Source organism: Scomber japonicus, chromosome 17, assembly GCF_027409825.1.
Source record: "Scomber japonicus isolate fScoJap1 chromosome 17, fScoJap1.pri, whole genome shotgun sequence".
Taxonomy (NCBI): Eukaryota; Metazoa; Chordata; class Actinopteri; order Scombriformes; family Scombridae; genus Scomber; species Scomber japonicus.
Window position 1 is genome coordinate 3,335,792 of NC_070594.1, and position 14,863 is coordinate 3,350,654.

General features: G+C 42.7%; 1 protein-coding gene across 1 annotated transcript in view; it reads left to right on the forward strand.

The window, feature by feature from the left end:
• The window catches only part of LOC128377470 (NLR family CARD domain-containing protein 3-like), a gene marked incomplete at its 5' end in the record, with an annotated part of 227,995 nt that extends 213,850 nt beyond the window's left edge, over window positions 1-14,145 (forward strand). The window contains 2 exons of the mRNA XM_053337422.1: window positions 13,299-13,345; window positions 13,577-14,145. Coding sequence (XP_053193397.1) covers window positions 13,299-13,345; window positions 13,577-14,145 — 616 coding nt within the window. The remainder of the gene's footprint in view (window positions 1-13,298; window positions 13,346-13,576) is intronic.
• Between the last annotated feature and the right edge of the window lie 718 nt (window positions 14,146-14,863).

Consider the following 14,863-nt stretch of genomic DNA (forward strand, 5'->3'; position numbering starts at 1 on the left):
ACTGGCCTTTCAACCATCTGAATGGGATGCTCCCCTTCCAGTAGACAAGCTGAAGAAGTGGGAAGCATGGAGAGATTCTCTCCAAGACTTAAAACAGCTTCATGTGCCTCGCACATACACACAAACCTCACTTCGCAAAGCAGTGCACACAGAATTGTGTGTATTCTCAGATGCCTCAACCATGGCTGTTGGTGCTGTGGCTTATTTGAAAGTAGTTCAGGAAGAAAGGAAGGTCGAAGTAGGGTTTGTTATGGGCAAGGCCAAGCTGGCACCCCAATCTGAGCCTACCATCCCACGGCTCGAGCTCTGCGCTGCTGTTCTTGCCGTGGAGATGGCAGATCTCATCAGAGAAGAACTAGATCTTAATTTGGACTCTGTCAGGTTTTATACGGACAGTAAAGTGGTGCTCGGGTATATCTGTAACGAGACAAAACGTTTCTATACATATGTCCACAATAGAGTGCAACGTATCCGTCAATCCTCCAAACCAGAACAATGGCATTATGTACGCACAGATGAAAACCCAGCAGACCACGCCTCGAGGTCCTTACCTTCGTCCCACCTTGGACTGAGTTCTTGGTTCACAGGACCTTCATTTCTACATCAACTATCGGCAGAGGCCACACGAACTACTGAGAACTTTGAGCTCATTGAACCTGAAAATGACTCAGAAATTCGACCACAGGTGCAGACCTGCACTACTTACCTGGAAGAATGCGTACTGACCTCTGATCGCTTTCAACATTTTTCCACCTTCAACTCTCTAGTGAGAGGAGTGACATTTCTTATCCACATGGCAAGGTCCTACAAAAATTCAAACCAAAACGACACATGCAGAGGATGGCATAAGTGTTACTTGCCACGCACTGTGGATGAAATGAACCAAGCAAAGGATGTTATCCTGAAAGCAGCACAGAGGGCGGCCTTTGCAAAAGAAGTGTCAGCCCTTCAAGCTGGCAAAGTGGTACCCAAAGACAGCCCCTTGCGAAAACTCAGCCCATTCTTGGAGGATGGACTAATTTGTGTCGGAGGCCGACTAAAGCATTCCCACCTTACACCTGTGGAAAAGAACCCTGTAATCTTGTCCAAAGATAGCCACATCTCCCTACTGCTCATACGACATCACCATGGGCGGGTGGAACACCAGGGTCGTCACCTGACCGAGGGAGCAGTCAGGGCGGCAGGACTGTGGATCTTGGGTGGCAAAAGGCTAATCAATTCAGTTCTCCACAAATGCATAACCTGCCGGAAACTGCGTGGGAAGCTGGAAGAGCAACATATGGCTGACCTACCACCTGAACGACTCAAAACTTGCCCTCCTTTCACATATGTGGGGCTTGATGTCTTTGGGCCTTGGTCCATTACTGCCAGACGCACCAGAGGAGGACAAGTAGAGAGCAAGCGGTGGGCCATTATGTTCAGCTGTCTAAGTTCCAGAGCTGCTCACATTGAAGTGATTGAGTCAATGGATGCATCCAGCTGCATAAACGCTCTCAGGCGCTTTTTCGCACTTAGAGGCCCTGCAAAGAAGCTTCAATCTGATTGTGGCACCAACTTTGTTGGAGCTTGCAAGGAGCTGGGGATGGACAAAAAGGTGCAGAAGTACCTTAGTGAACAGGGATGCATCTGGGACTTCAACCCGCCACATGCCTCCCACATGGGAGGCTCATGGGAGCGCATGATTGGTGTTGCCAGAAGAATCCTTGATTCAATGTTCTTGCAGCAAAAGATTCGCCTAACCCACGAGGTGCTTTGCACATTGATGGCGGAGGTCACGGCTATCTTGAACGCACGTCCACTCCTACCTGTGTCTGCAGACCCGCAACAACCTTTCATCCTCTCACCGTCGATGCTCCTGACACAGAAATCAGGAGTTCCACCTCCTCCTGGAGACTTTACTGATAAAGACCTTTATTCAAAACAATGGAGACAAGTGCAGGCACTGGCTAACCAGTTTTGGACCCGTTGGAGCCGAGAATACTTACCTTCTCTGCAACAAAGGCAAAGGTGGACAGTACCACGCAGAAACCTTCAAGTTGGAGATCTCGTTCTCCTTAGGGACAAGCAGACCACTCGTAACTGCTGGCCCATGGCTGTGATCATTGCAACATTCCCCGGGAACGATGGTTATGTAAGAAAGGTCCAGGTGAAGACAACTGACCAAGGCAAAGCCTTTCTAAGGCCAGCGGCAGAAGTTGTTTTACTTCTGCCTAAAGACTGAGATAGAGATTGATGTTATGGACTCCCTTAAGTTTTTAAGTTTAAGTGGCCTCATGCAGGCCAGACGGGGAGTGTGCTGCCTCTAAGGCATTCTTTTATTTCTTACAAATTTCTCCTTTGAATGATTATTTGTGTTTGTTTCAGTTAAAACAATGTATTGACATCTTCTCTTAAGTTTAACTTGTCTTTAAGAAAGACTTATTTTGATATTTGATTACTGATGACTTCACATCCTGTCAAGTCACTTCCTGATAGCTCATTTCCTGTTTATGTTCACTCCCTGGTTGCTCAGAAAAGCATGGCAGACATCTTATGCATGCTCTGAATTTAATCTGTCTCTGTCCGCTAAAAAGCATCATAGAAGCAATGCCGTAAGTTCATTTATTTAATGTTTAGAATGTTAAAAAGAGATAAATAGTAATGTTTTGATAAAAAGTAGATTTGATAAGTGGTTAAAAATTAGTTTATTTACATTTATTTACAAGCTAAGAAACATGCTAGTAGACATTTTAACTTCTACTTAAAGTGCATACAGTGATGTAAATCTATGTTTATGGTCGTGCAATGTCATATTTAGTTAAAAACACGGATACTGAATATTTTGTATGGTTTGTTCACAGTTTTCACCAGCATGTTAATGAAGAGGTGTGACAGTAAATGGTTGACCTTACTACGACTCTGTCTTCATTGGCGATGGTTTAACTTGGTGTTTAGTCAGAGTTCTGACACACTGCACGAGAACACTACAGTTTGACTAAAGCTTAAATGTTTTTCATGATGATTGGATGTTAATAAATATAAAATATCTATTTGATGCTCGCTGGGATAGATGTTAAGTTTTTTTTTTCATCCATGTTAAACTACAATTATTTTAGAAGTAGAACAGTTAGTGATTACCATGTAAAACCAACAGACGTGTCAGAACTGGTTGAACAGCTTTGATCAACTTGACTAAAGTTCATTTTTTTAACTGTGTTCAAACTTCCATCTTACAACACTGAGACTGACTCTGTTTAACTGAAGCACATTTAACACAGTTCATGTCTCTAGATGGACCAGAGCCAGCTGTAAGGGACCTTAGAGGCTGCTTAGGGCCCCTCAGCCTTCAGGGGCCCAAACTAACAGAACATGTAAACTATGTTTGAGTTTAACTGTTAAACTTCTGCCATAGTTTAAATATTTAAAGACAAATGTAAAGTTTTAAAACACAGACTTTCTTATTCTCTTTGTTCAGGATGTACATCATGTTTTTGGACCTGTAAGTAAAAATGTATTATTTGTCATAATGTAGGATTATGACAAATAATACATTTTGGCCTTGTTGCAAAAATATTCAAATTCCAATTTTGTAATATGTAACAATGACATTTTGGGGTACAATATGAGGTTATAAAACAAATTCTAGTGCTTTACCAGTGTCCAGATCATCTCCTAATACTTGTGACATGTTATTGACAGTTATAAGAAGTACTTTGGCTCTATCTGGTGGTGGAATGAATAATGACAGGATGTGAGACAGCAGTGCAGACCTGTGTGATGTGCAGCTGGTTGTATTGAATGAGCATGTTGTTGTGTTTGTGTGAAGGTGTTTCTCTGCTATGGATCAGAGTGAGGACAGAGAGGAGGGAGTCCCTCCCTCTAAAAGCTCTCTGTGTGGGGAACATGACAGCCAGACCAAAGCTCAGAGGTGAGATGAAGATCTCTAACTGTCCATCACTGTTCTCCACTCACATCACTCCACCATCATTATTCACACTCAAAGCTCTGTGTGTGTTGTGTTGAAGGACAGAGAAGCAGCACAGACCAGACTCTGCTGGACCTGAACCAAGTTGTGTTTCCGTGATGAGTGACCGGTCTATGGATGATCAGAGGTCAGAATATAAAATGTTTTGTCTGTTTTTCTCCTGAGAAGAGGTGTGGTGTCTTTGTTGTGATCACTTCATTGATTCTTCACTATTGACTCTTTATTATTAATTAATGTCACATTTGCAGATCTCAGTACAAATATCAAACCCAGAGTTAAAACAGTTGGATTCTGGTTTGAGAGACTGTAAGAACATTTAAACTTAGCGCAGTTCTTCAAATCATGTGACACATTCACAGCTCTCATCATCCATCATCTAAACCTTTGTATGTTCTCACACCACAACACCTTTAATCACATTATGTCACACAAATAAAATCTGGGCAGAAATTCACAAACCTTAGTCTATATTTCAATATGTGAGTTTATTTAGTGTTAAAGTTTAGATTTTATTCCATCAACATTCTCAGCTGGGACTAAAAACCAGCAGAGCCTCTGTTTGGGGGAACAGCAGATCTGATCTGACTCAGCAGCTAAAAAACAGGACAGATATCTGTTTTAACCCTGTATATATCTGTAAGGTCTTGTCTTTGTATTATCTTATGTTTATTTTATTGATATAGACCTGCAGATGTGTCCAAAATAAAATAAAGTTTCTTCTAACTACAGGTTGTATTCAGTGACGACCAGTTGTGTGGTTTTTCTTGGTCTCCACCAACATCACTGAGACCTGATCTCGTCCTGCTGTCAAAGGCCTCATAGCAGGAGATCATATTTGAGCAGACTGTGTCCTGGAAGATCAGAGATGCATCTGTGCTCTCTAAGCTAGTTAGCCAAGCTAACAATGTCAGTTTGTTGTAGCTGTGTGGATCAGTTTCTTACTGCAGGTTTATGTAGAAACACCTGATGTGTCGTAGCTGTCGTCCAACAAAACACACAATCTTCAGGATCAACACTGTAGTTACACTTGTTTTATCTCTTCTCTGTTTCCATCAGGATCCATCAGCAGAGACCAGATTCTCCTGAACCCAGCTGTGTGTCCATGAAGAGTGACCGGTCTAAGAATGAACCTTATAACTTTAAACATGGACATCAGTCAGCTGATCAGAGGTCAGACTGTAAAATGTTTGTCTGTTATTATCCAACAAAAATATTTTATTTTGGAAATTAATTATCAGTGACTAAAATAGTTTTTACATATAATTTCCTCCTCCTACAAACACTTTTTCCAGAAACCACAAACTTTATGTGTGTAACAGTTTTTAAAGAGAGGTACAGAGTCTTTACAGAGACAAATGATCAGAGGTCAGACAGAACAGCCTGTGAGTGTTTTACCTGGATCCACTGTGATAGAACACAGCACCTTTAACACTGAGTGTCATTATTTATTCTGAGACTTCATCTTTTCTTCACAGAGTTCATCAGCAGAGCTCAGAGGTTCTCAGTGGTCAGTCTGTCCAGCAGCATCAAACACAGCTGGACTCCATATTTATGGTGTGTAAATGTAAAGCACAGCTACTACTGCTAACTGCAACAGCCACAGACTAAATACTAAACTACCATTCTGGTCCTAACAGTCTCCATGCTGCACTCTGTAGACCAGCAGCTTTTCAGTCTGTCACTGATCATCTGATGTTGACTTCTACCAGTTACATTTACATTTGACTCTGTTCCAGCTGCTGGAGGAGAACATCAGCAGGTTTGTGAAGAACGAGCTGAAGAAGATGCAGAAGGCTCTGAGTCCAGATGACCCAGAATGCTTAGAGAGTCAGAGTGAGGATGAGGAGGTGTTGGACGGTGAGGAGGAAGAGCAGAGGAGGAGCAGCAGAGACGCATTTCTGAAGATCACAGTGCACTTCCTGAGGAGAATGAAGCAGGAGGAGCTGGCTGAGCGTCTGCAGAGCAGTAAGAGGATTTTAACAGATTTAACATGATGGAGAGGAAATGGAGGCAACATGGGAGAGGTTTATATTTCAAACTCTGCTGTTAATATGATGCACACATCTGCATCAGATCTATGAATTCTTCTGAGCTGAAAACAGTCAGAAACTGATTGTCATCAACTGATGAGCTGAATAGATTTCATAGTGGAGGAAAATATAAACATCTGCAGTTTAATGTTTACATTCTACCAATTTACTGTAGAATCATCTGATTGATTTCATTTGTTGTTTGTTCATTCAGGAACTCCTGCTGAAAAGTGTCGATATAAACTCAAGTCTAACCTGCAGAAGAAGTTCCAGTGTCTGTTTGAGGGGATCGCTAAAGCAGGAAACCCAACCCTTCTGAATCAGATCTACACACCGCTCTACATCACAGAGGTAGGGACTGCAGAGGTCAATGATGAACATGAGGTCAGACAGATTGAAACAGCATCCAGGAAACCAGACAGACCAGAAACAATAATCAGACAAGAAGACATCTTTAAAGCCTCACCTGGAAGAGATGAACCAATCAGAACAGTGATGACAAAGGGAGTGGCTGGCATTGGGAAAACAGTCTTAACACAGAAGTTCACTCTGGACTGGGCTGAAGACAAAGCCAACCAGGACATACACTTCACATTTCCATTCACTTTCAGAGAGCTGAATGTACTGAAAAAGAAAAGGTACAGCTTGGTGGAACTTGTTCATCACTTCTTTACTGAAACCAAAGAAGCAGGAATCTGCAGGTTTGAAGAGTTCCAGGTTGTGTTCATCTTTGACGGTCTGGATGAGTGTCGACTTCCTCTGGACTTCCACAACACTGAGATCCTGACTGATGTGACAGAGTCCACCTCAGTGGATGTGCTGCTGACAAACCTCATCAGGGGGAAACTGCTTCCCTCTGCTCGCCTCTGGATAACCACACGACCTGCAGCAGCCAATCAGATCCCTCCTGAGTGTGTCGGCATGGTGACAGAGGTCAGAGGGTTCACTGACCCACAGAAGGAGGAGTACTTCAGGAAGAGACTCAGAGATGAGGAGCAAACCAGAACCATCATCTCCCACATCAAGACATCACGAAGCCTCCACATCATGTGCCACATCCCAGTCTTCTGCTGGATCACTGCTACAGTTCTGGAGGATGTGTTGAAAAGCAGAGAGGGAAGAGAGCTGCCCAAGACCCTGACTGAGATGTACATCCACTTCCTGGTGGTTCAGGCCAAACTGAAGAACATCAAGTATGATGGAGGAGCTGAGACAGATCCACACTGGAGTCCAGAGAGCAGGAAGATGATTGAGTCTCTGGGAAAACTGGCTTTTGAGCAGCTGCAGAAAGGCAACCTGATCTTCTATGAATCAGACCTGACAGAGTGTGGCATCGATATCAGAGCAGCCTCAGTGTGCTCAGGAGTGTTCACACAGGTCTTTAAAGAGGAGAGAGGGCTGTACCAGGACAAGGTGTTCTGCTTCGTCCATCTGAGTGTTCAGGAGTTTCTGGCCGCTCTTCATGTCCATCTGACATTCATCAAGTCTGGAGTCAATCTGCTGGCAGAAGAACAAACAACGTCCCGGTGGTCCAAAATCTTTTTTTACCAGAGAGCTGTGTACGAGGCCTTAAAGAGTCCAAATGGACACCTGGACTTGTTCCTCCGCTTCCTTCTGGGTCTTTCACTGCAGACCAATCAGACTCTCCTAAGAGGTCTGCTGACACAGACAGGAAGTGCCTCAAAGACCAATCAGGAAACAGTCGAGTACATCAAGAAGAAGATCAGTGAGAATGTGTCTGCAGAGAGAAGCAACAATCTGTTCCACTGTCTGAATGAACTGAATGATCGTTCTCTGGTGGAGGATATCCAACAGTCCCTGAGATCAGGAAGTCTCTCCACAGATAAACTGTCTCCTGCTCAGTGGTCAGCTCTGATCTTCATCTTACTGTCATCAGAAAAAGATCTGGACGTGTTTGATCTGAAGAAATACTCTGCTTCAGAAGAGGCTCTTCTGAGGCTGCTGCCAGTGGTCAAAGTTTCACATAAAGCACTGTAAGTGGATGGATTGCTAGATTAGTAGTTGCTCACTATTTGATTATAAACATTATCAAGAAAGGTTTGTTTCATGAAGGAAATCAATTAAACCATTTTAAATATGTTTAATTGATGATAAATAAAACATTTTGTGTTCTTTACTAATCTTTCTTCAGGCTAAATGGCTGCAACCTCTCACAGAGAAGCTGTGCAGCTTTGTCCTCAGTTCTCAGCTCCCAGTCCTCTAGTCTGAGAGATCTGGACCTCGGTAACAACAACCTGCAGGATTCAGGAGTGAAGCAGCTTTCTGCTGGACTGCAGAGTCCACACTGTACACTGGAAAGTCTGAGGTCAGGATACATCAACTGTAAATCTCTTGTCTTGAATAATGAGAATATATACAGTTAAGAGTCGCCGTTTTACATTCAGACACTGGAAAGTCTCAAGTTAGCATCAATAATTCCCTTGTCTTGAACAATGACAACAAAGCTGATTCTGACATTAAATACAGTTAACAGTTGCTGTTTTTACATTCAGATTAATGTCATTTATTCTGCACATATGTGGTATCTTGGTATTTATGTGATTAAACCCATTGTGTAATCAACCTTTTCATATTTCCAGTCTGTCAGGATGTCTGATCACAGAGGAAGGCTGTGCTTCTCTGGCCTCAGCTCTGAGCTCCAACCCCTCCCATCTGAGAGAGCTGGACCTGAGCTACAATCATCCAGGAGACTCAGGAGAGAATCTTCTGTCTGTTGGACTGGAAGATCCACGCTGGAGACTGGACACTCTCAGGTAAAAATTAACATAAAAGTTTATTCTTGGTCATGGACGTAAAACAGTTTGAGGATCATGTGATGTGAGTGAAAACTAGTAACTTAGTAAGACCTAAAGTTAATATTTTTTCAAACTTTGATGGTTCCCATAAATTGACGTTTCTTCTTCCAACTGTTATTAGGGCCCGAGCGCTGACCAGCGCGAAGCCCTATTGTATCTGTCAAGATTATTATTATTATTTTTCTTTTTCTTGCACGACGACGGCCTTTTTGCCCCCCTGAACGTGCCCCGAAATCACCAAAGTTTGCATGCAAGCCAGACCCGGCGAAAATTTCGATATTTTTTGGTCTGCACAAATGGGCGTGACAAAATGCCTCTCTAGCGCCCCCTACAAAATCAATAAAAGCGAGCCCCTCGTGACAGATTGACACAGAGAAACGAAACTTGGTACACATGTTCAACATGTCAAGACGCACCAAAAAGTCTCTTGGACACATACCCTAACACCAACAGGAAGTCGGCCATTTTGAATCAAAATATTGATTTTAATGCAAATTGTGGCATCATATTTGAATGCACTACTCCTAGAGTTTTCTTCCCATCCACTTCAAATTCACACAGAATCGTCTTGAGACATTGGAGATGAAAAGTTATCAAAAGGTTTTTCCCCCCGTCATTCCTGGTTGCCGTGGTGATGCGGCGAATTTCGATGCTTCGCCATGAAATTTCAAACCCTCATAACTTGACTCCACATTGTCTGAGCTTTTCCAAATTTCAGATGCTTGTTCAGGGTCCTGGTCTGAACACATGTACAGTCTCATATTTAGTGACAGTCATAGCGCCCCCTACTGGCAACAGGAAGTCACTTGCTTCATTCTTTCACTAATTACTCCCATAATCTTCATCCCATCCACTTCAAATTCACACAGGTTCATCTTGAGACATTGGAGATGAATAGTTATCAAAAGCTTTTTCCCTCGTCATTCCTGGTTGCCGTGGTGACGTGGCGAATTTCGATCCTTCGCCATGAAAATTCAAACCCTCATAACTTGACTCCACATGGTCTGAGCTTTTCCAAATTTAATATGCTTGTACAGTGTCCCCGTCTGAACACATGTACAGTCTCATATTTAGTGACAGTCATAGCGCCCCCTACTGGCAACAGGAAGTCACTTGCTTCATTCTTTCACTAATTACTCCCATAATCTTAAGTATTTACACCTGAAATTGACTCAGCTGAGACATAAGACCTTGGTGATGCTACATTCCGCAACTCGTGACCCATCATCAAATACTGTTGCCATGACAACGCATTCAACGCCATGAAATACGATTACAGTTTTCAGAGGCAAAGGATGCATCCACGGTCACCAAACTCAACACACACGTCTGGAGTGGGGTCATTTCACATCCTATATACTTCAATGGGATGGCCGTGACTAAATGGCTCAATAGCGCCCCCTTGAATATTTCATAATTGAACCTCAGACTTCCCGATTGACATAGAAGAATGAAATTCGGTAGGTTTATGTATCATCTCCAGACGCACAAAAACGCCATTTGGACCCATACCCTAAGTCCAACAGGAAGTCGGCCATCTTGGGAAAAATGCTCAATTTTGGTGAGTTTTGTGGTCATTTCCAGGCCTCATATTTGAACGCACTAGTCCTAGAGATTTCATCCCATCCACTTCACATTCACACAGAGTCAGCTTGAGACATTGGAGATGACAAGTTATCAAAAGCTTTTTTATGACTTCTTCCTGTTGGGCGTGGCTGTGCAAACAATTTCCATGCTTCGCCATGAAGCAGGAAGTCCTTATAACTCCTACAGACATTGTCCCACCTACACCAAATTGCTCACGCATGTAGAGGGTCCCGCCCTGAACACATCTATGCATCAATACTGCTTCATATACACAGCGCCACCTACTGGACACAGGAAGTCAGCCTCATATGACAAACATTATCCGATTTACATGAAATTTAGAGGATGTGTTCTCTACATCATACACTGCAACATGACATGTAATTGGTGGGTGATCTCTAGCGCCACCTAGTGGACACATGCAATGTGACTTAGCCCCATCACACAGTGTTCATTACAAGCCCCGGTGCCAAGATGTCTACGTGCCCGCTGTGTCTGCCATGTGACTGCAGCATGCACAGACATGCGCGTACAAGGCGGTGCATGGGGGCGCGAGGGCCCGTTCATCACTGCTTGCAGTTTTAATTATTATTATTATTAGGGCCCAAGCACTACCAGTGCGAAGGCCCTATTGTATCTGTAGAAATTATTATTATCGTTCCTATAAAGTAAACGCATTTTTGACAGCCTAAACGTGCTCGAAAAGTCACCAAAATGAGCAGTCATGTCCGACCCGGCGAAAAATTTGATATTTTAAGGATCACGAAAATGGGCGAGAAAAAATGGCTCAATAGCGCCCCCTAGAAAATTTTAAAAAGCGAGCCCCACCCCTGAGATTGTCCTAGACAAACGAAATTCGGTACACATATGTATCGTGTAAAGACGCACTAAAAAGTCTCTTGTACCCATACCCTCACTCCTACAGGAAGTCGGCCATTTTGTATCGAATCTGCGTTTTTGGCATCATTTTGGTGTTTTCCACGCCTCGTACTTTAACGAACTTGTCCTAGGGATTTAATCCGACCGACTTCAAATTCACTCAGAAACATCTTGACACATTGGAGATGAAAAGTTATCAAAAACTTTCTGATTAGGGATCCGGTTTGGCCGTGGCGGCGCAGACAATTTCCTTCACCATTCGATCCTTCGCCATGAAATTTCAAACCCTCATAACTTGACTCCACATGGTCTCAGCTTTTCCAAATGTAATATGCTTGTTCAGTGTCCCGGTCTGAACACATGTACAGTCTCATATTTAGTGACAGTCATAGCGCCACCTAGTGGCGACAGGAAGTGACTTGCTTCATTTGTTCATTAATTACTCCCATAATCTTAAATATTTACACCTGAAATTGACTCAGCTGAGACATAAGACCTTGGTGATGCTACATTCTGCAACTCATGACCCATCATCAAATACCGTTGCCATGACAACACATTCAACGCCATGATAATACGATTATAGTTTTTAGGGGCAAAGGATGCGCCCACGGTAACGAAACTCAACACACACGTCTGGAGTGGGTTCATTTAACATCCTATATACTTCAATGGGATGGGCGTGACTAAACGGCTCAATAGCGCCCCCTTGAATATTTCAAAATTGAACCTCAGCCTTCCCGATTGACATAGAAGAATGAAACTCGGTAGGTTTATGTATCATCTCCAGACGCACAAAAACACCTTTTGGACCCATACCCTAAGTCCAACAGGAAGTCGGCCATCTTGGGAAAAATGCTATATTTTGGTGAGTTTTTTGGTCATTTCCAGGCCTCATATTTGAACAAACTAGTCCTACAGATTCCATCCCATCCACTTCAAATTCACACAGAATCATCTTGAGACATTGGAGATGAAAAGTTATCAAAAGCTTTTTTATGACTTCTTCCTGTTGGGCGTGGCTGTGCAAACAATTTCGATGCTTCGCCATGAAGCAGGAAGTCCTTATAACTCCTACAGACATTGTCCTGTCTACACCAAATTCATCATGCATGTAGAGGGTCCCGCCCTGAACACATCTATGCATCAATACTGCTTCATATACACAGCGCCACCTACTGGACACAGGAAGTCAGCCTCATATGACAAACATTATCCGATTTACATGAAATTTACAGGATGTGTTCTCTACATCATACACTGCAACATGACATGTAATTGGTGGGTGATCTCTAGCGCCACCTAGTGGACACATGCAATGTGACTTAGCCCCATCACACAATGTTCATTACAAGCCCAGGTGCCAAGACGTCTAAGTGCCCACTGTGTCTGCCGTGTGACTGCAGCATGCACCAACATGCGAGTACGGGGCGGTGCGTGGGGGAGCTTGGGCCCGATCATCGCTGCTTGCAGCTTTAATTATTATTATTATTATTATTATTATTATTATTATATATTAAAACCAAAATAATTAATAAATGCATATAATTATAGTAAAATAGTTATTTTATTCTCTAACTTCAAAATGACTCCTTAATCGTCATCTTGAAATCTCCTTGAAGTCATTTTTTATTCATACAGCCCCAAATCACAGATTTCTACCATCAGAGAAATGACCAGTTTTGCTGTCTTATAGCGCCACTTATTATCTTACTTAAAACTTTAAAAACTGCTCATTTTGATATTGAAGTGATGACTGGCTCTATCCTCAGGACAACATGCAGAGATCAATATTTAATCTAGTGATTTATCATGTCGGAGGACATATTTGTTCATCACATCTTCTTCTTCAGGTCTTTTCCTCTCAGACTTCAGTGAAAGAATCCAGCAGACAGTCGAGACAGATGAGTTTCAGCCTGTTTCTGTGTCACTCTGACAAACTGAGGAACACTGCTTCATGTTGAACAGCAGTTAGGACTCATGTTGGATAGAAAATCATTCTGACTGTGTTTCTTCCTCCAGGGTGGACCATGGTGGAGAGCAGTGGTTAAAACCTGGTCTGAAGAAGTGTAAGTGTGGATTGAATTTGATTCATGACAACTAAACAGCACACAGTCAGTTTCTCTTTAAATACAAAGTTGGTCTTTGTGGTATTTATTCATTAAAACATTACTGACAAAATGTGTCATCATGAAACTTTATAGAAACGAACAACAGATCAGAAGTTAAACAGAGAATAAATCCATCAGGTGTGTCAGATGATAAACTGCTGCTGTGTTGTTTCTTCTTCTCTTCATCAGATTTCTGTGAACTCACACTGGACACAAACACAGTGAACAGAAGACTCAAACTGTCTGATAACAACAGGAAGGTGATATTGGTGAAGGAGGATCAGTCATATCCTGATCATCCAGACAGATTTGACTTCTGGTCTCAGCTGCTGTGTAGTAATGGTCTGACTGGTCGCTGTTACTGGGAGGTCGAGTGGAGAGGAGAGGTTCGTATATCAGTGAGTTACAGAAGAATCAGCAGGAAAGGACACAGTGATGACTGTTTGTTTGGAGGGAACGATCAGTCCTGGAGTCTGTTCTGCTCTGATGATGATGGTTACTCTGTCCGTCACAATAAGATAGAAACACCCATCTCCTCCTCCTCACCCTCCCCCTCCGCCTCCTCCTCCTCCTCTGTCTCTAACAGAGTAGCAGTGTATGTGGACTGTCCTGCTGGCACTCTGTCCTTCTACAGAGTCTCCTCAGAGACACTGATCCACGTCCACACCTTCAACACCACATTCACTGAACCTCTGTATGCTGGGTTTGGGTTCTGGACTCATGGTGCCTCAGTGTCTCTGTATCCTCTGTCTGAGTGAGAGTCTCCTCCTGTTTAGACAAACGGTCACACTGCTGACTGAAGACAGCTGCTGAAATCACTGTTCTCTTCTCTGACTCTTCTCACCCTGGACATTCCCTGTTTGCACTGTTGCCATCAGGCAGACAATTCAGATCAATTAAACAAGGACGAACAGATTCAAACACAGTTTTTATCCTACAGCTATTACTACAGAGTGAATGAAGAGAGGCAAATCTGATTCAAATCCTTCTCAAATCGGATTTTTAGGCCTGACTGTCACACTGTATTTAGGAAGTGTCCAAATCGGATTTGGCTGTGTTCAGACCATATTAATGACCAATCTGACAGGTTGCCGTGGCAACGTCGGAGCGGAGGCGTCATCTAGCATATATTGTGTGATGTCATAATTGATACTACCTCCCAAAAGTGGTGTCCATCTGGTTTGCAAAAATTTCATGTGGATTTCATGTGATTTATGACTGTAGCAAACCCATTTTGTTTTTGTGCTTGCTGTTTCTCGTTGTCGTTTTGAGCTGCAGCTCGCTTTGTTTGCAGGTTAATTGGGAAAAACAAACATCTACTTTAGATGCTTTTTGACATGATTTCTCTATCTATACATGTCATGATTTGTGTTTTTTCTAAGAAAATGTATTTTCATCTGCCCGTTTTAGAGATAATGGTTCCGTTTTTAAATAGTAAGATTTTAATTTGAAGACCACTACTTCCTACTTCCTTCC